Source organism: Lytechinus pictus, chromosome 2, assembly GCF_037042905.1.
Source record: "Lytechinus pictus isolate F3 Inbred chromosome 2, Lp3.0, whole genome shotgun sequence".
NCBI lineage: Eukaryota > Metazoa > Echinodermata > Echinoidea > Temnopleuroida > Toxopneustidae > Lytechinus > Lytechinus pictus.
This window is the reverse complement of record NC_087246.1, coordinates 44,479,818-44,507,192: the sequence shown is the minus strand read 5'-3', so window position 1 is coordinate 44,507,192 and position 27,375 is coordinate 44,479,818. Positions and strand designations below refer to the sequence as shown.

At 37.8% G+C, this 27,375-nt stretch overlaps 1 protein-coding gene across 1 annotated transcript in view; it reads right to left on the bottom strand.

The window, feature by feature from the left end:
* Window positions 1-10,551: 10,551 nt before the first annotated feature.
* LOC135153237 (F-actin-uncapping protein LRRC16A-like) overlaps window positions 10,552-27,375 on the bottom strand; it is a 75,646-nt gene continuing 58,822 nt past the window's right edge. The window contains exons 15-23 of the mRNA XM_064095659.1: window positions 26,522-26,629; window positions 25,424-25,493; window positions 24,823-25,004; window positions 22,758-22,815; window positions 21,873-21,976; window positions 20,457-20,594; window positions 17,528-17,729; window positions 17,012-17,140; window positions 10,552-15,032 (exon numbers count right to left, since the gene is read on the bottom strand). Of these exons, the coding sequence (XP_063951729.1) occupies window positions 14,757-15,032; window positions 17,012-17,140; window positions 17,528-17,729; window positions 20,457-20,594; window positions 21,873-21,976; window positions 22,758-22,815; window positions 24,823-25,004; window positions 25,424-25,493; window positions 26,522-26,629 (1,267 nt within the window). The 3' untranslated portion in view covers window positions 10,552-14,756. The remainder of the gene's footprint in view (window positions 15,033-17,011; window positions 17,141-17,527; window positions 17,730-20,456; window positions 20,595-21,872; window positions 21,977-22,757; window positions 22,816-24,822; window positions 25,005-25,423; window positions 25,494-26,521; window positions 26,630-27,375) is intronic.

Sequence of the window (27,375 nt, the reverse complement as noted above, 5' to 3'; positions counted from 1 at the left end):
TAAGGTCCTCTCCGAGGGACCTGGTAATGAGGATAAATGCCTTACCAAAGGGCACTAGCGCACCACTTGGGAATCGAACCCGGGTCGCCGGAATCCGAAACCCCCGCTCTACCGACTGAGCTATCGCGCCTCCACGACATACTACCAGCAACTCTCAGCTTTTCTCCAATTTGAATATTTTCAAAAAATGTCAATTACCGACTCTTATTCTATTTATCAACTGAAACTTTGTTAAACCAGTAGATGGGCTATAAGAACCTTCAGCCCATATCATGTAAACATTATAGATATTTCCCATGTAATAAACATCCATAGAATAATCATATTATATGCTTATGTATTCAAAATGGTGATATATCAAGGTTGAATCGTCACATCTTCTATTCACTCCACGCATGACAATAACACAAACTAAGGTACTTCCATACTACCATGTCAGGTGGGTGTTTTATAAAGCTGTTCGCAAGTTAAGAGCGACCTTAAGAATGACTGGTGATCCTTTCTTGTGGTAAATGGTATATTCATTGGCGATGGTTATTCACGTAAGAAAGGATCACAGTTGTTCTTTAAGTCGCTCTTAACTTACAGCTTTATGAAACGGCTCCCTGATGTAAACAAAGCTTATTAATGGCAGTCTGGGATGTCCATTTCTGAAAGAAATCTCCTGCCCACTTCTTTCTTGGTTGGTGTATTTGCAAATGAAACTAAGACTAAATTCTTACCCATTTGTATTTCAGCAAGTATAGAATAATCTCAAAAACACCACTTTATTGCTTCCGTTATTACAGCCAATAGGGTATAACTGTCAGTCTCTAATTTAAAAGAACTATCGATCATCGACACGTGAACAAAGATTAAATTCTAAAGCCTTGCTATTTGAAGTTTCACAAGTTGTGGTTAAACATGAGAAATATTAAAATTTGGCCATCGATTCCTTTAGATGTGAACACAATTGAAGTGTCAAAGTCAAGCCGATTTCAAGCTGAAACATATGGTATACACAGAGAAGGGGCACAGAAGGCTCCTCTATTGAAGGAGAAGGAAATGAAGTAAAATGAGCCTATTTCCTTGACATCCTTAGCGTAAATATCCTTAAATCGGGTTGATACAGCATTACACAGTTAGATGATGAATACAGGACTCACGGGGATAGCGATAGTCTCGTTCCTATTCTATATTCAGACTCGATCAAACCGTTCTGATTCTTTTAAAATCAATGCAGATTTCTCCAATGAGGACCTGATGGTGAGCTCTCTTTAGAATGTACTTTGTAAATGAGCTGAAATGATTGGGTTCCAGGTTGCATACATTTACTTGTTGGCTGTTGCTAGGTCTGGCAAGCTTTCAAGTTGTCAAGAATAACCTTTGTTTAATTACATTAGTAATTCAGTTTATCCATGGGGGATATCTTGAAGCTATAAATTTACAATAAAGTACACGTATGTAATTCAATTCAAAGTGGGTAGAGTACATCAGGGAACCGTAACACAAAGTTAAGCAATGATCGTAGAACATTTTTCTACGATTGATTCCATTGACTACAATGTACAATCAATCGTAAAAATCAAGTGTACGATTAATCGCTAACCTTCGTTTTACGGGACCCTGAATATGAAATCACAGAAACCAAATAGAAAAACAAGCATAGATATAAAAAGGGCCACGGAATTACCCCATACTCAAAGAATAAAAACTAAAAAGGAAAAGCAAGCTACAGAATTATAAAATGAAAGAAAGTAATTCAATTCATATTGAGCAGAGGCATGGTAGGACCATAACAATTTTAAAGGATATTTTTGCCACAGCGGCGTGATTGCTGAACTTTGGGGGCTAATTTCTCTCAATTAAGGGGCTACTTTTTTGCTCAGTAACGGGAAATTGTGCTGTAGAAGCATTACTCTGCTGTATGTAGAATACTGATTTTCTCCATGTTCTTGGATATTGTTTGTGGTAAATATTGGGGCAAAGATGGTCATCCCCAAAGCAATCCATTTTGTAAATTTAAGGGGCGATTTTTGTCTGTTATTCGCCCACCACCCTTATGTATTTTCTGAACCGAGGTAAGAATTATACGGAAGTAAAGGTCTCTATAGAAACTGACAATTTCAAACAGATTATTCCTCTGATGGGACATTAGGATGTTTTTCATGAGACGCCACTTTGCACTGTACAGCATTTTTTGCAATCTGTCAATAAGCATAGGCCTTCGAGTAAATGTTGTTTATTCTGGTTGTCCCTGACATTGACAGGAGCCTAGCAACTAATTATTGTAGTGTTCAGACCAGGAAGTACTTAAAAAAAATAGGCCTACATACATGTAAAACAATGCATTGCTTGCATGACCAATTTAAGTACAATGCACTCCTCACTGACAATCTTGATACAAATAACATTTGACAATATTTACTTATTAAAGACAATGAATTCCTATTTACATATATTAAACTATTTTCAATTTGTGGTCTAAATTACTAGATTTTAATATTAGGGAAGAATTATATTGTATAAAAGGTTTGACAATTTCAAACAGGCTATTCCTCTGATGGGATATTAGGAGGTTTTTCATGAGACGCCACTTTGCACCGGTCTGTATGTTTTGGGGTTTTTTTGGCAATAGTTTACTAAGCATGAATATAAAAAACACCAGAATTAAACTACCGTAAGTTTCAGAACTAAAATTCTGCTTGATAACAATATTGCTAAATTTTAATCTCTTGAAATTGCTTTTGAAAGGTCATGTTCACCTCAACAAGAAGCTGATTTGATTAAAATGAGAAAAATTATGCCACGCACTCACTTATCATTATGCACTTCCAATTTCTTCTCTTGTAATGCAGAAAATGACTTGGCTGCTCCATGAGCATGCAAAATCAGTTATTGTTACGTATTATGATCAAATCAAGACCTTTTTCACTATCAAATCTCTCATTAACAAATTACACGTGCTGTGCATATATTGTGAATAATTGAGCAAACATATGATTATGAAATGTCAAAACTTTATTACATTTATCCAGTTTGGAGAAAAAATTATGCTTGCTTGATTCAACTTTCTTTCAAGGTAAACTCAACCTTTAATGAATAATTTCTTGAGACAACTGAAATGAAAAATGATTATAATCTTTGGGAAATGTTTAGATTTAATTTCAAATTTAAATTGAATGTGATTATGCAATTGACGAGATGAGGTTCCCGGAGGAGTGTCTGGTGCCAATTTGGCACACATAACCTAGGCATTGTAAAACAAGGTATCAACCATTTGCCAGACATCTAGAGCAAATAATTAGCACACAAAGATCTAATGCGTCAATGGCTAAGATTGAATATCAAATTCTGTTAATAACAACCATTGTTTTGTGGTTTCCATAAGAATTTATTCCCAGATAATAATAATTTAAAAATATGAAGAGTTTAAAATATATTGCACTGGGTGTCGCATATTCGAAAAGAAAATGATTGTATAAAAACAAAGTTATCATTGTCATTATATTATTGTTATTATCATCATCATCATAATTATGAAAATACTTACCGTTATTTTGTTATTTACGAGATAACTGGATATATTCATTTGATTTGCTAGTTCATTACGACTAACTTGCACGCCGAATAAAAGTACACAATTTTTCCTGCGCGCGCAGCATCTCCCTACGCCACACTATCCCAAGATCATCACGCAAATTGGCGTCCATTTCCTCTTATGAGCCTGAACGCAAGACATGTTGCCACGCAAGGCGAGGGGCCGGTGGGAGGGTTCAAATGAATATATCCAGTTATCTCGGAAATAAGAAAATAACGGTAAGTATTTTCATAATTTACTGTCAATAACTGGGATATCTTCATTTGATTTGCTAGACCAACACGGATTCAACGTGAAGGGAGGCATGTCTAGACTAAAGAAAAGTGCGCAAAAAAAAGGGAGATGAAGACACGAAGGCCGCTGCCTTAGAGGCAGAGGAGGCAAATAAGGCCTCACCCGAAGGAAAGTCCTTCAAGTAAAAAGGAAGTAAAGGAATTAGGAGAGCGCCAAAAGGCGGCCCTCAAGATGTCGTTTACATAACAAGGCGTGGAAGTCACGCCTAATCTACGCCAATCCCGTTCAATGTCCGGGAGCGATGCATAAGTGTGAAAAGCTACGTACTGTATATGGTAACAGATAAACGGATGCAAGGAGAGATCTCGACTGATAAACAGACGAAAGATGCCCTGATTACCGACCCAAGAGGGAGTTAGTCAAGCGTCAAGAACGACCGACAGGCCCCATGATGGACTAAACCATACAAGCTCGACGTTTGAGAAGAAAACTCAAGAGTTTGTAAGATTCGGATTGAGGGTACTAATCATCCATAACCGGTGGGATGATAATCACCGATGATCAATAAACGATCTGACTTTGTTGAAAAATTTGACAAGAATCGTGATCGCAAGGACTGAACTTGTACGGTTCAGTAAATGATTGATAAAACAATCCGAGAAGGCAAAGACGGGGCTAATAAAAGCCAAAGTCGAGTCACCGGCTTAATAACATTAAGCCAAGCCGCATCAACGCAAACGTAAGGAATGCGAGATATCTCAGATGCCCCCGCGTGGGGGAAAGTGCCCAGAAGTCGATCTCTGTCTCAAATGCGTGAGAACAGACCATCTGCGGATTCTGATAGAGAGCCGTGGCAGGCCGTTTCCAGCGGCCCGATAGGGACATGGAACGACAGAGAGTAAAGGTTGAAGTAAACCACTCGTAAGGCAGTCAATGTGTCGAGAAAAACGACCGAGTGCCATCCTGCCAATAAAAGAAAACTGCCACGGACCTGCTTTCTATGCGGAATAGAACAGTCTGGTCAAACAGCTCAACTGGGTGTGTCGGAGAATAAACACGGCTAGCATAACGACATAAACATGTGTGATAGACGAGAGAGGGCCCCGGATCCCATCTCTCCCGTACTAAAATAGCACCCGCGGCGGGAGAGGTGGGAGGTGGCTTGACCCAAGCCACCATCGGCGTGAGGGCCCGTAAGGCTAGGCTGCGATGGATGTCCACTGGACGGGCAATCCCTAGCCGCAGAGAGTGTACGCCAGAAGTGAGCTGGCGAAAAAATGCCTCTGTCATAACCTCGCGTGTAAGCGACAATCAAGAGAAAACACTCTGAACCAACAGTCATCGCCAGACATGATACCTCAACAGTTACGTTCCCGACAGAATCGAATGAGGTAACAACGGCCCTGTCCTATCAAGGTTAGGGACGGAAACTGGCTAAGAGTGTCTAAGTCCTCGCTTGAAGAAACAAGCGAAGGAGTATGACGACGTGAGGAAAATAATCACCAATATTTCCCTTAGTCTACGATGAGAACATGTTGTTTACAAAAAACAACATCCACAAGGCCTGGTTTCTCTGGTGATAGCAAGGGTGAGCATCCCCGGCGCCGGTTGCGGAAGCATGGAAGAGTCCGATATCGGTAAGATAAAGAGTTCCGAAAGTTGCGGGGGCGGCAAAACTGACACCCTAAGCAACGGGGGATGAGAATCTAAGCTTCTAAAAAGAAGAGCTCCAGTGAAGTAAATCACTTTCATGGAGGGACTCATCCACAGTCGGCCCGAGAGATAGCGGGTCGCGGCGATCGTGGGTAGACAGACATAAGTACACGTACACACACATACATACATACATATATAAATATATATCTATACACAACAAAAAAAGTAAGTCCCCCCTTAAACAAACATCAATAATTTCCGAACCAATGCGAGTTTTTAATATTTACATGAGCGTGTAGGTAATTTCATAAGCTACCCTCTGAGTAAATGTTATGGATGTATTTTACGTCATGCTTCAGTGAGCACCGTCAGAAGGCAAAAATGTCACTTTTCAAAAGTCACAAGCCAAATATCATGACTTTGATTCCATTTTATTGGAACTTATTCCATATTCTTATCATGAAAAATAGTCAGAAGGCTTGTAAAAGGTACTTTCTAAAAGACGATAAAAGTTTTTTGGCTAAATTTCACGGTTGAATAAACACAAGTCCAAATTTGCTATAATAATGGATATTTTACACGTTTCTATCAATAAAAATGATAGAATATGATGACAGTTATTTTTGGGAAGAGTTTCTTCATCAGTATTCATCGTTTCATGGTTCAATGAACATTTATTGAAAACAAAAAATACGATTTTCCAATATCGTAGGCAAGTATTGTTTCATTTTGGTTACTGAAAATGATCTTTTCTCAACTTTTCCGTTGTGTTCATGACCAATTAACATGCTTCAATGATTCAAAGGCGTTTAATTAAACATTCACGCTTGAATGAACATGTGGAATGTGAATAGCTCTTTTTTACGTTATTGGAAAAAATGCAATTTGTAACTTTGGATATCTGTCACAAACCTCCTTGCATAGTTCATTTGATTGGATTTTTGTGAAAATCCCGATGTTTAATGCATCAGTGAGCACACAATAATCGAAAATTATGCAAATGAGAAGAAAGTTCAAGGCCCTGGCCCCACTCCGTGCCGCATCGAATGGTTATTTTGGTGTTCGCACCTTTTGGATAGTGTTACTCTGAAGCCATGTGCGAAGTTTCATGAAATAACTGTTGGCAGAAGTAACAAAAACCGTCCATGAAACAAACCCTCATTTCATATTTGTTAAAATTTTGACTTCCTCTCTCATAGACTTATGTACATTATGGGTGCATATGTTTACAAATAAGTAACCCCTTATTCAATGTGGTGGAACTTTTTTTCAAGGCAATCTTTAGCAATGTTGTTTGGCAGTAATGTTTATCAACCTATGGGCAAAATTCTGTGCGAAAATGAAATCGATTTGTTTATTTATGGATGAGTGAGCACGAATCAAAGTGGGAAAATTTGTATTTTCAATGTCACAGACGCATTTTAAAGGGTAATATAGTGATTATTGGGGGCAAATTCGGTTTCCAATGTGACTTTAATTGCTGTTGTTTTTATCATACATCATTTCTATCACCACACACTTTCCGAATTTTAAACATTTTCATGGTTGAGCGAGCATATTCGAAAACTTAGGAATGAATACTGTTTATACTGCATAAATGTATACTTTTCCTAACAATTTCTTAGGATCAGTTGAATGTATGGACAAATCAGTAGTGGATCCAGAATTTTATAATGGGGGAGGGGCCTATAATCGGGGGAGCCACCAACATTTTCAAATTTTTGTAGATGATACTACCATAAACCCCTATGATGATACGTCACAGTTCAGGGGCCGCGGAACGGTTTTCAAAGTGGGGGGGGGGGAGACTGAGCCAAAAGTGAGGGGGGGGCTGATCATGCAAAAAAAAATCAAAATCGTATGGTCATTTTTACATTTTTGTACATGTTTTTGGAAAAAAGTTGGGGCTGAAGCCCACCCCCCGCTTCCGCAGCCCCTGCAATACATTGTGCTCACTCAACCATGAACATGCGATATCAAAATCTGGTCTGAAGTGGTTGAATGATGGATAGTAAAACAGCATAACGCCATAAAATTCACCTAAAAACAACTTTTGCCCAACTTTGTATTTGAACAAACTGAAAAACGACTCTTGTGACTTTTAAAAATGGTCATTTTTAATTCAATCTTTAATTACTCATGCATGACTCAACCGATTGATCTCATTTTTCCCCAGGAGTTGCTTAATGAGTGCAGAAAACCACCTATGAAATATTATATCTCAAACTAATTCGGTTCAAAAGTTACAGCAATTTGATTTAGGTACATATACATACACATACATGCATATATACATACATCTATCCACGATCACATCATCCTCGGTCGCGCAGTGACCATGGCCACAGACATAACATAGCATGGATGTATGAAAGCGGCCTGCGAGGCGACTCAAGTGTGCAGAGTGAAGGAGCTTCTAAATAAGAAGACAACTCGACAAACGGGTACGGTGAATGCGTTGACCGTAACCCACTCCACACAAGGAGGAAGCGGCGGAGACGCCCGCAAGCTTGACCCACATAGAGGGCAGTCTATCAGATAGACTGTTTGAGCTCGACCGATGGCCTGGCGGTGGACAGTTTGGTCCGCGGCGTGATATGTTGCCCTCTCGAAAACAGCCCAAAATTCTCACTAGAGAAGGAAGGCATACGGTATGTAAGAAATTCTTACCTCCAATCTACGGGCCCGCCTAGGGGGTAGAATAGAGAGAGTTACCGCTGAAAGAGCCGTCGCCGCAAGCGATGCCCGGTCAAACTCTGAAGCTCGACGTAGAGGGCGAATTCCGAAAATCTGGAGTACCTGCATATTAATGGGGGATACCCATGCAGGTGAACAGGCCGGAAATTCAGAAAACTCGCCGACGGCTCCCCGGAGTGCGGGCTGGCGGGAGAAATCTCAATCCACTCAATGCCCGACACCAGCAATTAGACCGACAGAAAGCAGCAAAGCGGCTGCAGCGTCCAACCAACGAAATTCGGGGGCTTGCCGATTTGCTGGGTGAGACCCATATGTCGGCAGCACCTATACATATCGAGAATTCACCCGTGTGGGTGAAAGGGCCGGCAATTTCATAGAAAAGGCCGGCGGCTGGTGTGAGACTGCTGATAAGCCCAGCCGTCGCGTAGCGGCGGTCTATAATGACGGAGAACACGAGGGTAAGAACCCTCGGGGACGTATTGATGCGACCTGTAAGGATGCTACGTCAAACCGTCGGTTACCAAGAGCTTACCGACATGTTGATGCTTGAGAGCCGTATGTCGGAAGCACCTGCATAGAAACAGGGGTCACCCTGTAGGTGAGCGGGCCAGCGTTTCAATAAAGGCCCGGCGTGAGAGGGCAGGTGACTGCTTGAACCGCATGGTGCTTAGCACGGCGGCTGAAGCTGATAGGAAGCATGGGGAAAATTACCCGCACTGTTCGTGGGCGTGTGAGACAACATGAGAGTTGCGACGCCTTACCGACAATTATCGGGAGTCTGGTGACATAATGGGGGCGACGCCCGTATGTTGATAAAACCTGCATATTAGCGGGGATTTCCCTTGCAGGTGCGTGAGCCGGCGACTCTCCGAGGTGTGAGATGGCGAATGTCTGCTTGACCTGCCTGGTGCTTGACACGGCGGTTTTAGCTGACGGGGAGCATGAGGATAAAAATCTGTGATGCTCGAGGGCGTTCTGGTGTAACATGAAAGTTACGACGCCTGGCCATTGGCACAAGAATCAGAAAGAAAGGTAAAGCGAGGTTAGCGACCTAGAATTTCTTCTTCTTCCTCTTCTATGCGGTCCTTGCCGGGGGGGCAGAAGAGGGCACAAGAGACAGGGGGGACGTGATATCTCGCATGAGAAAAGTCACCCAAATCTGATCAAGCCGTTCAGGCACATGGACGCAATTCCACGGTTCCACCTTTTAGGGCACGTGGACGCGATTCAACAGTGTCTCTAGCGACTAGGGGCTGGTAGCCCTTTGCTAATGCTCCCTGACGGAGACTGACAAAGCATCGAGCCTAGTCTGTGCCACGCTCTTAACCGATAGCCGGTGGGTCAAGCAGCCTGGAGGAGGTTTTCTCTACTAGTACAAGACTCCCCAAAATAAGTTCAGGTCCCGTCGAGGCAGCCTTGGCTATCACCTTTCAGGCACATGGCCGCAGCGCCACGGTTCCACCCTAAAACGCTCTGGCACGTGGGCGAGTTTCCACCCTCTTGGGCACGTGGACGCGACTCCACGGTTCCACCCTCCTTTTTCCATGGCACATGGACGCAAACCACAGTTCCACCCTTTATAGAGCCTTACGCAAAGGGTCTCACTCTCTTGCCCTCATACTCACCGCCGCTGATCGTGGGAACAAAATACCATGTCTGGTTCTCTCCCAGCGGCAGGTTTGGAGTCATCAAGAGATGAGTCGAAAGAGCTCATCTACCTGGTAAGTTCTTAACCTGAAAGAACAGAAGGAGGGGCAAAAACAGAGAGGGGGCGGAGGGGTGGGTGGGCAATAAAGGTGAAAAAACAAGGTCCCTTTAAAAAAATTATTAATAAAAAAATTACTAACTCAGGTAATTAACAAACAGGACCAACTTCTTAAACATGAGTCTGAAAATAAAATTAAGAAGCTCAAGTGTTTTTTTCTTCTTAATTAATTACACAATACATGACGTTAATTAATTAAAAACAGAAAACGTCCAAGACGAAGAGCAGGATCAGCTAAGAAAAAAAACACAACTGGCATTTTCTTTAATCTTATCTTTTTGAACAGTGCTAGTGATTGCCAAAATAAGGCTTATCCAATTCTCTTATTTTCCCGATTTCTAGATAAACCACATACTGTATGTATATAAATGCCTTTAATTGTTATTGATGTTTTTACTTTTATTTTTTATTTGTATATTCTTGATTACATCATCACTCTATATTCAATCAAAAGAAAAGGAAAACATTATATACCAGTACAATAAAATTTTACATAAAAAATGACAACGTGTAGGTTTAGAAGAAATTTTTTTGAATACATAACATGTGAAATAACAAGTAAAAAAAAAATTATGCTGAATATAACATTTCAATTTTCTTTATTTTTTTTTTGACAAGAAGTCGAAAAAGACAACAAGTAATACATGTAGGAGCTGATCTGAAAGGAAGAAGTAAAAAACTTACTTTCCTTAAATTGGAAAGCCGAAAACTAATTAGCGAAAACAAAGAACGCTAATTAAAAGAAGAGGAGGGCTTTCCTAAAAATTTAAGAGAATTTTTTTTTTTAAGACAATAAGTCTATAAAAAAAATTTCAATACAAAAAAATTTTATCAAAATTAATTAATAATTAAACAATTAATTAATCAAAGAACAAAAGATTGATTGAAACACAAAACGAACAATCAACCAACTCAAAACATGAACAACAATTAAAGTTGAAAACAAGTTTGAAAACAAACAAAGGACGACGCTCCTAACTGTCCAACATAGCCTAAGCTGAGGAGAGGGGAATAAAATCAATTAAATTCAAGACGAGGTAAAAGGAGCAAGTCAAGAATTATAAAGAAAAAGGAAGCGTTGGACCAATGCCCGCGGCACGCAGGAGCGCGCGGAGCTGCGGGGAAGGGAAGCGGAGGCAACCCGTCTGTGAGAAAACGAATCTGACGGTTCGGAACTCACAATGTTTATTTGAAGAAAACGTGTTATAATAACACGAAGGCTCCGCAGAGAGATATAAAAGGAAATCAATCTAAAGCCGAAAGGCAAAGGATTGAAATAAGGAATAAATGCAAAGATAAATATGCCAAAAAGGACACTTTATAATGCAAAATGGGAGTGTACTTAGCAAACGTCTGATCACGGCGTCAGGCGAAAGTAAAAGAGGAAATGGACGCCAATTTGCGTGATGATCTTGGGATAGTGCGTGCGTAGGGAAATGCTGCGCACGACCAGGAAAAATTGTGTACTTTTATTCGGCATGCAAGTTAATCGTAATGAACTAGCAAATCAAATGAATATATCCCAGTTATTGACAGTAAATCATACTCCCAATACATTTGGAAAGCAAACCAAAAAAAAGAGTAAAAATAGAAACATTAAAGTAGGTAAGATACATGTATGTGTAGACTGATTAAAATTCTTAATTGGCAACAATAGATTATAAAAAAAAACCAGTTACAGAATATCAACAAAATGTCCTAAATATACTTGATTCTTTCAGAAAAAGGCTCCAACAACACACCAGTGGGTCTTTGACTAAATTTGTATAGATTTCTGACCTTGCACCCAAGTCAACATGTCAATGCTCCGTAATGTATCATATATGACAGTAAGCATAAAAATAGTGTCCAGCTGTGCAGATACTCACAATGGAGGTCAGGTCAACAACCAATGTCTCATAGATGATAGAGAGTCAACACACTAGTTCAAAGGTTATAGGTCACAAATAATGACATGTATTTTATCTTAATCTATTCAATTTCCAGACTCACTAATTTATTGCTCCATGAGTTGAATCAGTTTATTTTTCATGATAGTAATTCAGGATTCTTCATTAACATGTCGAAACAGTTAAAATATTTACTTACATTACTTCTGATTTATATGGAAAATGAGCTCATCACACCATTATATCAAGTTAAATTAGAAACAAAAGGGAATATAAACTATTCACATGCAGTCTAGATTAAGCAATGCCAGGGTTTCATGAAACAGTGCAGAAATTAATTCAATTAACCAAATCATCACTTTATCACTTTCTTGTTTCTCCATCAGATTTTGCACATTTTGTTTCTGTTGGAGACTTACCCCGCATATACAGTGAGGGCTGGGATCAATGGAAAATGTGTGAAATAGCTTAATTAGTCAATCTCCCATGTGTTCACTTTACATGATTGATGCAACCCTGTTCATTGCTTGCAGACAAAGCCTTTCGGGTAAGAATTTCATCAACATTTGTTGATGAAATTTGTTAACACATGTATGAAAAAATGAAACAATTATGATTTCATGTAATAACATAACAAAAAGGAAAGTGAGGATATGACATCATCAGCCCACCTAATGAATATTCATGATGATGTGCATGTAATTGTTTTCACAAAATATTAAATAAACTTTAAAATTCAATAACTTTGTTATTTCTTATCCGATTTTGATGAAATTTTCAGCATTTTGCTCTGTGAATTTTACTCTTATTTATTTAGATAGATTTTCAGCCTAGACCATCCCTTTAAACACTAGGATTTTTTTTAACGGAATACATTCAACATCACTGTGGCACATCTCATCCGCGGATCTAGAGGCTATGTGTACAAAATCGTTAAAAAAGGGAAGAATCCTCTGGGTATTCTATCCCTTTAAAGATAATTCCCCAAAGTCTGGGGGCTGTCTTGAGGTGAATTCCTTCTGATCTATCACACCATTACTCATTCCACCTCTCCGATACTTCCTGTTTTAATTAAACCACGTATCAAGGCATGTCAATCTCAAACACACTCATCTCGCTCTCTCTCTCTCTCTCTCTCTATTTTACATGGACCTAACCATTGTGCACAGCAGGTGCTGAACGTAAACATACAAGTATCTAATATGATGAGGCAATAAAGTTCATGGACATTTTCTATGAATTAAAATATGACATTCGATCGAAAATTTGTCATGCTATAATCACCTCTACTATTTCCATTAAAAAACAAATCTCTTTTGCAATCTGACTATTCAATGTTGGATGGGCCTGTCCAACAGAAGTTCCCTTTTATCAAAGTGATTTAAAGAGCAAGTGTAGATTTTCACACCTTCAATTTGCATTACTGTTCATTGATATCTGCTCACATCAGAAAATGAAATACTGATTTTCTCTGAACAAACACACTAAAAATCTGCCAAAAGGGTTTATTTCTTTCACACACACACATTTGGTGTAAATTACCTGTATACATGTTGGCCATTTGAATTTCAGTAGGAAATGAATATTCAGACACAATCTGATTATTTTGCTCATTACTAAATGTGATGTGAATGTTGAAAATTTGACTAATATGATATCATTATCTTGAGTATATGTTGTAAGACTACATGATCAAAAGTCTGGATAAAGGAGCGGGAACTATTCAGGACTTGAGCTAACAATGTTCAATATAGAAGTGTTGCGCATTAGCTCTAAGTTTGCAGTGCACATGTGTTTTTAAAAGCTTTGTGTTTGGATCTACACTGAAAACAACAAATTCTACTCATTTCAGTTTAAAACTTGAATCATGCAAAAAATTGCTTTCTTGGAAGTATGAAAAAAAGAAGAATGCAATGCTGCAATGCAACAACTTTTTTTCAAAATAAAAGTAATTCAATGAAAACTACAAAAAAATCATTAACAACACTCGTCACAATGTAGCTAAACCTAAAAGAAATAACACACAGAACAGCATGAAATGCAAGCAATCATTTTCTAGGAGTGAAACAAAATGGAATTACAACTAACACTAAACGGATCTAAACAATTAGTTATCATTCAAAATAGAATATTTTACTCAACTGATTGTAAACCAGTGAAGCAAGTTATCAACTGCAAAGCAATGAACCTTTGCAGAGAACATTTAAATCAAAATGAATTGTCAAAAATAAATAAGAAACAAAAAAACAGTAAAACTTACTTTATGGAGTAAATCCTTCTTAAGAATCCAAACACAACATGCAAGTACAGGGAACAGAAACGACTGTGAGCTTTCTACACAGTACACATCTACTCATACAGTCTTACTAATCATGCCAATGAGTCACACATAGAGGGGGGCACACCAGAATATCTTGCTGTCATTCACAGCAGAACAGCTTTGTGTCAACAAGATTTGCATGCAGAGACAATGGGTTAAAAATACTCCCCAAGGAGTGGAGAATTGGCAATGCCATATATATGGAACTGCAACTGAATCAGACTCTCATTCACAGCAGGCTCAAGAGAGGCTCACACGAATGGACTTGTGTCTACCATATACAAGATATGTATGTATAGGCAACGGGTAACAAATACTCCCAAGGGAGTAGAGAATTTGCAATGCTATTATGGAACAGAATCTGAATCATGTTCTCATTCACAGCTTAACAAATAGGAGCTTCCTATGTGTCAACGAAAATGTGCATGCAAAGACAATTTATAGGAATGCTCCCCAGGGAGTGGAGAACATGAAATCTAATATGTGGAACTGAGAATTCAGTCACAGGAAAAATGATGACATTGTAAGAAGTTAAAGGGATAAGACCAGAATTTCAAGAAGGCAAGATCAATGGGAACTTCCAAAATTTAATTTGTTTGCTGGGAATGTGTGTGCTTAGGCAACTAGATGCATACTACCCAGGGAGGGGAGAATGTGTACGGCAATACATGGAACAGTGGCTGAATCTAGTATGCACAGAAACAATAATGTAGTAAAGACTTTGAAAATTAAATGGCAATTCAAATATATATTTTCATACAATGCACACATCCATCTTACCTCTAGGCGCGCTTCCATTTCTGATTCTATATGGCAAGCAATCTCTCTTAGTTTCTCAGTCAAATCCTCGTCATCTGATCGTCCAACTACGTGCTGAAGAACATCATATATCTGGGATCAAAGGAATGAAAACAGGAATCATAATTATGTAAGGTCAATAAAGATATTCCTAATGGAGGAATTCTAGCTGCTATTAGACTATTCTGATGATTTTTTTTCCAGAATACTCCTTGACCTTGTTTAAAAAACTAGTTCTGAAAAATAAAGGCAAAATTTCCATAATAAAGTTGCCTTCGGCCGATCAACAGATAGGAGTGCAGTATCTTTTAACAATGTCTTGAATGTGTTTTACTGTTTTGTAGCCTATTGCCATCACCAACAAAAGGAAACTAAAAGCCAAAATGATTTCAATACAGCTTTGCATACAGACACAATCAAATTAAACCACCTATTAAGTCCATTTGGATAATACTACAAAAACCTTCCAACTTCATAAAAGTTACAATGATTTTAAAATCACTTGATCATCAAATTTTCCCAAGAATAGACACAAATATTTCAAGAAAAAGGTACAAGTAGACATCAAATAGTCACAATATGATAACATAATTTAAAAAAATAAAAGTATGCGCATACTCCATATTTGAATAAGAATAACTTCAACCAATTCCATTCCTGAAAAATGTGATTATTAAACGCCGAGTTCACTTTACTATCAAAATGAAGAACTTGGCTTTCACACTACTCTCACCTTCAAAATGACTCCAAATTCAATAAATCCAGTCAAATATATATTTTTTAAAAGATAGTTGCTACAACAAAGTGATTGTTTATGAATGATCCATTTTACCAATAGATGAGCCTTGGTGGATTCATTTCTGTATGCATCAGTGAAAATCACAGGAAACTTGCCAAGATAATGACACCAAGTTCACCCCAGTTTCAATATTAATGGACTATTTAAAGGGCAGTTCAAATTTTTTGGATAAACTTTTCATTTTGTGTTGATTGTTGTTTTGTTGTTTTATTTTATTTTATTTTTTTTCATTTTTTATTCATTTTTTTTTTTTTTTTGGGGGGGTATCAGTAATGGATATTATCAATCAAGAAAGCAATTCTCTTCAAGAGGACTATTTTTCAATACAAACACAATTTGAAAGTGTAACAGCTGCATCAGAATGAAATCATTCATAAATGCTGTCCCTTAGACTAATTTCTATCTTCAGAACATGTGATCATTATGTTTAACCAACAGGCTTCATCACACATTAAATACAGGTAATTCACCCTGAGCCAATCAAATGACCCCATTTCAACAGTAGCTTGTCATGTGCTTTGGATAACAGGTTTTGTGAAACAGGACCAAGAATGCAACATTAATACTTCCAAGTATCATTTGTATGAGCTCTAGCAATCGTTTCTGAAAATAAATATGAATTACTCTTTCAGAGTATCTACGGGTAATTTTCTATTTTTCTACTTTTTGAAGACCAAATTGCTATTTAAAAGAACCTTCCCTGGTGATTTATTGTTGGTGTTGGAGTGGCATGTCACGTTAAGAAGAATCCATTTGAATTGAGATTGACTTAGCTAGGTTCCTAGACTACATGTATGATGGTGGGCCCCAAGTCTGCGCACCTAACAATTTGAGTTAAGATTTAACATGAATTTCTTCTTATTTCACAAAATCTTTCAATTAATAATGTTCCTTACATTATTAAGAGTAAGTGTACCAAATTTCTATTTAAAAAATGAAAGAAAATATAGGATTTTCTTGAAAAAACCTTGGGCAGTCATTTTCAGATTGAAAAAAAATTATACCCCATGTCTGCTCACGCATTCACTTTGCACACGATTCCTCGATTTTGATGAGAAAGGCTGCATTTTGAGGCCGTCACATGAAATGCACTAAATTCATTATTTTTCCACCATTTTGAGTCGGATTTTTTATGAATACCTGTTTATGTATTACATGTTTAAAGTTCGTGCTCGTTGCGTATCTTCTTTTATTAGAATCGCGCAGATACGCGTGTGCGCAGACAAGGGGGACTGCGCAGACTTGGGGGAACTTGCCATATATCAAAGCCTACCTTTTTAGAGTTGTTGGCATCATCGATGAGACCTCTGGCTGTGCTGATCTTCTCTTGCAGTTCTGCATCTGATTTCTGGGTGAGTTCTGTAGCCATGTCTTCTATGTGGACAACCAACTTGTCAACCATCTGCAAGAGAACATCATTTTGGTTATACAAACTTTTTTTAATTTTAAATGAAATGCAAATGACTTCTACAATAAAGCTCATATTCAAAGTTCTGTTTATTTCAATACCAGGGGTCTGTTTCATAAAGGACTTACAACTGTTGTAACTTTGCCATTATGGCAACTACAATGGTGGCAGGGCTCAGCAGCCGATCAGAATCAAGGTTACCATGGTAGTTGCCATAATGGCAAAGTTACAACAGTTGCAAGTCCTTTATGAAATGGGTCCCAGATCTGCATTTACAATAACATGGGTACAATTAACATTGATAATTTGCTGCAATAATTTAACGATGATAATCCATCTCAAGGGCAAAATGAGAAGCACAGTCCTATCCCGTTTTAATACCTGGTGAGCTGTCGTATAGAGGAAGCCCCGTTGTAGGAGGAATGCCTGTTTGTTGGAGAATTTCCTTGGACTGTGGTTCCTCTGAAGACATTCCTGGATCTTCTGGATGGCTGCTTCCGTCTTCTCATGCTTCTCGTGATTCTTCTGCATCACTGCCATCATATCCGTGGTCGGGATCGGCATCCTCTTCAAGGTGTAGTTCCTGTGCCATGGAAACATTTATAGTTTATTTCATGCAGTTTCATTTAAAGATTGACAGCGTACGCAGCCAAGCTAGAGCCCGGGTAATAATAACATAATCATGTTATGGGGCGTGCTAGGAGAACAGTTTTCAAAACAATTCTTAAACAATAACAGAAGTGGCTACCCTGGGGGAAAAAAATTATTATTATTCTATTTATTGTCATTATTATAATTAAAATTATTTATTCTTTTATAAACGTACATTTTCATGTGGAAAAAAAATTCCTATGTTATTCTCAAGAACCAGTAATATATAGAGATATCTTTTCACTTTTATAATGGACTTAAGATCTCTGCGGCAATTGATGCACAGGACACAAGCTTGTCGAAGTACCATTAATCATCAACAAGAAGATAATCGGGGTCAGAATTTAATCCTTTCCCTATAGAGTACCGAAGTGTGACGTCATCAATTTTCACTTTTTGCATTTCAGCGTTTTTTTATACCACATTTTGGTAGACCATTGTGAAAAACTGCCACAACCCAAATTTGGTGGGCATTGGTCCATTTGGGACCTTAGATATGACCTCATGAATACATTGACTTCAATGGGGCTAATTATGTATTCATGAGATCATATCTCAGGCCCCCATCGACCGATTCTCACCAAATTTTGGAAGTGGGGGATTTTCATCATGCTCTACCAGATATGGTATCTAAAACGCTGGAATGCAAACAAAAGTTTTTTGTGACGTCATCACTTCGGTACTTTATATGAATAACTAGAACCTGTTCTTTTATTAGTGAAATACCCTTTCTCCCTAGCAATTTTTGTTTTTTTCAATGTGGCAAGAAATGGCATCCTCTTCTAGGTCAAATTCCTGTAGCGTCAAATTTTTTTATTTTGGTAACTGATCGACACAGATATAAACAGTGAGGCTTGTCTCTTAGGTGACCCTTATGAATGTTAATTACATGACCTGTCCAGCTAAGTTAAGATTGTAGGTACAGATTTGAAGTCACATGACAATAATGTCCCTAAATGCTTGATATAATTATTAATGTTATCAATCATATACATGCAAACAACATCATTCGGATACATTAATACTCTAACTTCAACCACAAAACTTTTATGAGAAGTTTCAAGAAATTTGAACAAAAATAACTGAAATTTACACAGATCTGCTATAAAAACAAGTGGAACGCCTCTGGCAGTCTCGCCTGCATTACGCGATTTAATATAGCAGCAGTGCTAACTTTGAAAACTACTATAAAGTAATCATTCACAAAAACACCATTCATATAATGACATAATACCACGTTCATTGACCATAAATTACATTTGAACGGTGACTTAAGACTTGTCAACTACACCCATGTCCACATTTCATTCACTCTATCTATAAACTTTCAAAGTTATGATGGCAATTCAACAATTACCCCAACATGGCCTAAGTTTATTGACCTTAACTGACCTTTGACCTTGGTTTTGTGACCTGAAACTCACAGGGGATGTTCAGTGATACTTGATTACTCTTATATCCCAAGTTTTATGAACTAGATCCATAAACTTTCAGAGTTAGGATGGTAATTCAACAAATACCCCCAACACGGCCAAGGTTCATTGACCTTTAATGACCTTTGACCATGGTCATGTGACCTGAAACTCGTACAGGATGTTCAGTGATACTTGATTACTCTTATGTCCAAGTTTTATGAACTAGATCCGTAAACTTTCAGAGTTAGGATGGTAATTTAACAAATACCCCCAACACGGCCAAAGTTCATTGACCTTAAATGACCATTGACCATGGTCATGTGACCTGAAACTCGCACAGGATATTCAGTGGTACTTGATTAACCTAATGTCCAAGTTTCATGAACTAGATCCATAAATTTTCAAAGTTATGATGGTAATTCAACAAATACCCCCAACTTGGCCAAAGTTCATTGACCCTAAATGACCTTTGACCTTGGTCATGTGACCTGAAACTCTAGCAGGATGTTCACTAATACTTGATTAACCTTATGCCTAAGTTTCATGAACTAGGTCCATATACTTTCTAAGTTATGATGTCATTTCAAAAACTTAACCTTTGGTTAAGATTTTGAAAATAATTCTCCCAACATGGTCAAAGTTCATTGACCCTAAATGACCTTTGACCTTGGTCATGTGACCTGAAACTCAGGCAGAATGTTCAGTAATACTTGATTAACCTTATGTCCAAGTTTCATGAACTAGGTCCATATACTTTCTAAGTTATGATGTCATTTAAAAAACTTAACCTTAGGTTAAGATTTGATGTTGACGCCGCCGCCGCCGTCGGAAAAGCGGCGCCTATAGTCTCGCTCTGCTATGCAGGCGAGACAAAAACCTTGGTAATGATTCACGAAGTATCTTACTAGAGATTTTTCACTAACAATTTTGCTCTCAGCCAATCAGTTTGCAGTATTTCAATAGCTTTATATAACAGTAGTTGTTTCGTGAAATGCACCACTGATCTCCTTGTTTATTCTCTTGGCCTAGAAAAAGAAAGGATTCAAATCTGACACTGATTATAAAACATGCATCACGTGAGCAATTTGTGAAACAAATACCGTAGTCAGTGAGTTTCACTGACAACTGTTATAAGCTACTGAAATCCTTGTTTCTGATTGGCTCAAAACAAAATTGTCTGTGAAGATCACTGACCATAATGCTTCATGGAACACTCTGCCTGATTCAGAGTAAACAGTGCTTACCTCTCCAAGGCTTGAGCAAGGTCCTGGAAACCTTGAAGGCCAATGTTGTTGTTGTCAATGACCACTGTCTGGAGCTTGTTGTTGATCTGGAGGGCTTTGGCAAGCAGTCGTGCCCCAATGTCTTTCATTTCATTGCCACTGGAAGAGGAGGATGAAGAAATCCACATCCATTATGAACAGATAAGAGGTAAGTATATTCTTTTGCAAATAATTTGCTTTGATCTTTAAATTTCTAAACATGTCAGTTTTCACAAGATTGTTATAGTTGCAAGGACCACTGCCTAGGGTTGCTTTGCGATGTGCAAACATTCATAATATGACCCCCAATACACAAAAAATTCAGCGCAACATTTGTGTGTAGTCCCATACATATAACAATTTGTGCAGGTTATGTGACTCACAGAAAAAACAAGAGTTAATTTCTGATCATTTTAGTGATTTACAGCAACCATAAATTCTTAGGTGCACTAGAATCAGAGGAGATTTGGATAGAAGGAGGATGCAATTAAGAGGATGAAATGGCGGGGGTGGGGGGTGGGGGGGGGGTAAAAGAAAGATCTGTGAGAGGTTAATTCAGTGACAGTGATGATTAGGGACCAAAACCAGATTTAAAACCTTGATTAATACTAGGTTATCAAAGTAGGTAGCAGGCAAGTTATTCTCTTAGATTAGCCAATTTCGATAATTTAATTCTAAATGACTATATTTGGCTTATTCCAGAGAACCTTTCCCAGCACAAAGGGTTATTGGAAGGCTAAATTGCTGGTTGGTCTACAACTGTTTTATTTACTTTCAGTTAGGCCTCATCCTCATTTGTCTACAGCCAGTTTGCTTACTAACCATCTGTTATATCTATAATCTAGCCCATTAACCATATTGATTAACTTCCATGAGACTATACCCACTTGGCTAAACACAACTTATCCTAAATGGTTCAACTAACTGTTAATGAACCTAGATTTCATTTAAAGAAGAATAAGTCGACAAAGTGGAAATTAGACAAACTGTGCATTAGACCAAGTGTAGGGAAGATTAAATAGCAATTAGACCAAATTGGTAGTAGGCCAAATGGCCCGTATTATGAACTCAGGTTTAAATCAAACCATGGTTTAAAGTTGTGGTTTAACTATGGAGAGCCAATTCGGGCACAAATCCCTCGGAATGATATTGAAGTATTTTGAGGTATTTTTCTTCAATATGAAAGCGAAAGGAAACAAGATAGTAAACATAGGAAATATACAATATAAACATAATTTTTTGAATTTTTGGCTCCCAATAATTTAAGCACAGAGTTAGACCGTGGTCTAAGTTAAACCTGACTTCAGAATACAGGCCAATTGGCTAGAACCCATGTGGTAGTAGACAATTTGAGAAGTGGAGCAACTTCTTGTAGAACTTGAGAAAGGACAGTATTACCTGAGATCAACTGAGAGCAGAGTGGTGTTACTGCCTAAAGCATTGATCAATTGCTGCGTCTCCAGACGGAACCTGTTGCCAGCTAGGAGGATGGTGTGCAGAGGCTACGATGACCAAGTACAGACCAGACAGCAAAGAATAAAAGAGCGGACATAAACAAACCACAGCACACAAAATCAATTTTCATGGCGCACATGCACTAATATAATCAAACACTCAGAAAGTCAAGTAATAATTTTTTAATGCTCTCTGTAAAAAAAAACACAAAGTATTCTCATATATGTATTCAAAGCTTCATATTCTGTAAGCAGGGTTGTGACTTGCATAAATTAAAAAAACCTAAGGAGAGTGCCACGTAATCCACTAAACTTGATAGTACACCTAGAATTAATTCCACACACTTGATGCATGCTAACACTGTACATTCAATATCGTTCACCAAAATTTGAAGATACTGTTAGTAACAATCTTTAAAACATGCTTTCTTTCCTTTCCTAATAAATCACAGGCAATATTAAAGCAACAAGTCATGAGTATAAATACAAATAAAAAGAATCATCTTTAGATCATTAGAACATGCCTGTTCAAATGAATTATCGCTTTTCAATGGGAGTATATCACGAAATAAATATTCAGCGATTTTCACTGACTACTTGTTATAAGCTACCGAAATCATTGCATCTGATTGGCTCAGAACAAAATAGTCAGTAAAAATCGCTGATTATTTTTTTCATGAAATGATCTCCATGACACAGTCAGCTCTCAATTCTGTAATGTACCACTAAAGGGTAGTTACTTTAGATCATAAAAGCAGAGAGCATCCGACAACAAAAACATATATATTTTAGATATTTTTTAAAAGATAATAATCAGTAATAAACTCACCAGGTCTGGGTTTTGGATCATTTCTTCCAGAGCAACAACTACCTTCTCTCTATCGGCTCTACAATAAAGAGGAAAAGTATAACAAATATACATGAATCTGGCAAAACAATACTTTTATTTTATTTTCGGGGGCTCCTTTTTTCACAACCCACTACCTAAATCTTCTACATTGGATAAGCTTTACAATGTAAATGAATGGGGATTTTTCAGAGGCACCTTTTATTAATTTCAGGGCTCTTTTGAGCAATTTTGGGGAAAATCGCCACAAGCCCCCATCACCTCTTTTTCCTGATGTGTATGAAGTGAAACCTGCTATCATTCAACGGTGAGCTTCCATCATGTAAAATCTGCAAACATTGAAATAATGTGTACTTTCATACAATAAAATAAAAACGAAATAGTGAGTGCCATTATAGACTCTCTTATTTTAATATCCCACATATTGTGCATAGAAACTCCTTTGTGAAAATAAGCTTAATAAAACTTTACAATTAAATTTTCGGCATTATGCTTGTTTGATGTTTCTCTGTTTATTCAAATCAACTTTTTTTCTGCGATGGACTTAATGGCTGACCTTTGACTATTTTAAAACACAGATCTAAAAGGTGGTTTGGATCACCACCTAACTTCAAATTGATTTTCAGCATTAAATCTTATTTAAAAGTTTGATGAAATGGCCTTTAAAAAATAATATCTATTTTAAGGGTCTAAAAGGGGCTCACTTTGATTTTTAGATTAGTTTTTACATGGACCTTTGAAGAGATGGATATTCATCGCTTTAAAGGGGAATCCAGCCTTGGCCATAAAATGTTGTGTTGGGAAGGAGAAAAATAAGTTAAACAGAATGGTGAAAGTTTGAATGAAATCGGACAAGCAATAAGAAAGTTATAGCTGCTTTAAAATTGAGATCACTAATACTATGTAGATTTCAAATTGGCAACTGGGTAAGTAAATTATGACAAGGGGCAAGGACAACTTTCCCATAGGCCATGTACTTAATTATTAGGGATTTGTGGTTTTCTCCTAAGTACCCATTCCCCTGGGGCAGTAATCTAAATATAACCCAGGTAGTATATTGTTTTATGTCCTCATGAAAGAAAAATATAAATTAAAATAAAACCTTTGGGACAAATGACATTTTAGCCACTATATGTATTGGAGTACATGGAAGAGTAGTCCTTGCCTTACATCACCATGGCATCTCATATGCAGCCAATTTGAAGTCTCCATGGGTATAGTGATTACCAATATTTACAACTTTTAAAAATTCATAACTTTCTTAATGTTTGTCCAATATTGTTCAAACTTTCACCTATCAACTTGTCTGATTTTTCTTCTTCTTATAAAACAAGTTTTTATTTGGGTTGGATTCCCCTTTAATAGAAAATGAACTGACTGACAGGTGACTGTTATTGTCATCTGAATAACATTCTCTTCATACTTGTCTACTTTGGTCCATGATCATTAACGTGAGAAGGGCCTGAAGCTGTTTATGATTGGAACTTTATATTTCACAGATTGTGCAGTGCAGTTCTTGTTTACCTTTGGTAATTTTAGTTCCATGTGTGTTATTGGGAAAATGTCATTTTAATATAGAGGCAAATTTGTCATTGATTCTCCATAATATTCCAGATATACGTGGCACAAATCATGTCTAGATCGTGTATGTCTGAATGTTATTGAGGTCCTTACATGCGTCCGGAAGTGTCCGGATCGAATAATATATTTTATATCACAGAAATCTTCTGCTTCTCAAGCTTGCTGCTCCAAATATGAAGCACATAGACTGAAAGGCACATGCTGAAACAGGGTATCAGCCAACAAAACTTAGACCGGGGAAGCTGATCCGTCTTTAAGTGATCAGATACGTCTTGGTAATTGGTATTGTCACAACACCTGTATGTTCTTAATAAGATGCGCATAACCAGGTGGCGGTGACTATCATTGGATCAAAGAAATGCTCGCGTTAATCGTTCATCTCTTCATGGGTCCATGGTTTTATGTGATGATGAAACACCACCAGGTGTTCCTTAATTTTGTAAAGCTATTCATCTGCTGTGCTTACTTCTTGCTGCTGGGACTCATGTTTTGACTGAGGTCAACACACTCTAAGGAATGGTTCTGTCCCATCCAGGCAACCAATGATACCATGGCAACGTTGAAGCCGTTATCACGGAGATTGAGTGTTGTGACATTGTTGAGCATCGAGATACAGCTGCTGACGGCATCTGCCCCTTCTTGACCAAGCTTACATGTAGAAAAGGATACATCAGAATGATAAGAATTTTGCTTTATTATACAGCATGTGAAGAAAAGTGAAATTCTAGATTCAAAACTTAGATACTGGACTTGATTCTGTTGAAATAATTTGTGAAAAGAATATTTAAAAATACCTAGGAAATTTCCCTCAGAATATTATAAACTACCATTTGTAATGCTGTGGTATTTTGATAGGTGCTGGCAAGTTGACCTGAAAGTGAAATCGTAATTAAATTGGGGTATGAGAGAGCTACACATCCCAGGCCTCTTTTTTCTTCATATAAATTTCTTTCTTTCTTCATCTTTCTTTTTTTTTTCTTTGTTCTCTTCTTTTTAAAATATTTTGTTACTAAGATAGTGCCATCCCTGTGAACAACAATAAAGTATAAATTGATTAGAAATGGTACCTCATTACTGCTCAGATCAATCTCCAGTCTATTCAAGTCCTTATTGAAACCAATGGTTTCTAAGATCTCTCTGAAAGAGAAAAAAATATGAACACAAGCTTTAAAAATATAACAAATACCTTCTGAAATGGTATAAGTTAAACATTATCCCTTAGATGGGTATGCCACATGTACCTCAACCCCCCCCCCAAAAAAAAAAAAAAAAAAATTAACACCTTTGATAAGATTTTGATCAAGAAACACCACCTTATCATACTTTGGGACCTGGTTCTTATAGAAAAAATATAGAAATCAAGCTACTATAAATACAATTAAGAACAATAACATCTGTTATCAAATGAATCTATATTCCCTTTGCTAAGAATAGTAAACAAACAAAAGAAGCAATAATAGTCTTAAAATGGAATTATTTCAGTAGCATGTTCATCAAAAACTTTATCTCATGAGCTCCTAATACGGCTGTGTCATGACTTTCTTCTAATTGGTGCACACTAGTGATTTTTTGATGGGGACCTGTGGACCGTTTACATAAAGAAATGCATAAGAATTTGAGTGTAACCAAAGACTGAATTGAATATTACTACTTTGAGACCCCCCAAAATCAATCACATCACATTGCATCGCATCAAACAACACCACGCCACGCCACACCACACATCACATCACATGACACCACACCACATCACATCACACTACATCACACCACACCACATCACATCACACCACGCCACACTACATCAAACCACACCACATCACCTCACATCACACCATACCACATCACATCACACCATACCACGCCACACCACACCACATCATCTCTCCTCACATCACACCATACCACACCAGACACCACATAACATCACACCACACCGAACCACATCACCTCACACATATCACACCACACCACATCACACCACATCACATCACTCCACACCACTCCACATCACATCACATTCCACCACACCACACATCAAATCACTTCATATCACACCACACCACATCAAACCAATCACACCACATTTAATCAACAAATCAAATCCACAGGTAACATAATAGCATCAAACTAATCCAAGGATTAACAAATGAAAATGAACTCACTTGACTAGTGTTGGAGGGCATCTATTCCTGGAGAGGTTTATAGTCTTGAGGCTTTTAGCTGCGGTGAAGAAGTTCTTCACTTGTCTTGGCACTACTGAATGATGTTTGCTAAACAATACAGAAAATATGCAAGAGTTTACAAGCTAAAATGTTCACTATATTGTCATAAAGAATCATCAAGAGTATAGAGTACCGAAGCAATGACGTCAGTTGTCATGGTGTCATGGCAGCCTGGTTCTAAACAAAATAATGAACCTGGGCCATTTCATAAAGCTGTTCGCAAGTAAGGAGCGACTTTAAGAACGACTGGTGATCTTTTCTTATGCGCTAAACCATTTATTATACCATTTACCACAAGAAAGGATCACCAGTCGGTCTTAAAGTTGCTCTTAACTTACGAACAGTTTTATGAAACTCTCAGAATGATGGTAACAACCAGGGTCAAAACACGTCACCATTTTTGCAAATACAAAGTGTATAGACGATTATGCAGCTGCAACTCAGTTAGAACCAACCGGTTCGTTGTCATGACATTGTGACATCACACTTCTGTACTCTATAGAGATTAAAAACATCCTGAAACTTTGATGCTTAAAGGTTGTGTGCAACCATTTGTTTATCATGCATGGCATTGCTCTTTATTGCCATCATGCACTCAAATGCCACTGACACATTTACTCTCAATTAAAACATAGTGAAAAAGAAATTCCTATAAATTAACCCTACTGATATTTTGAGAAATACTGAATTTTCATTCAGATAGATGGTAACAATAAGGACTTCAATCTACAAAACTATAACAAGGGCTCAACATTAGCAATGGCCCGGTGGCCGGGGCCAACCTAGACTGAGAG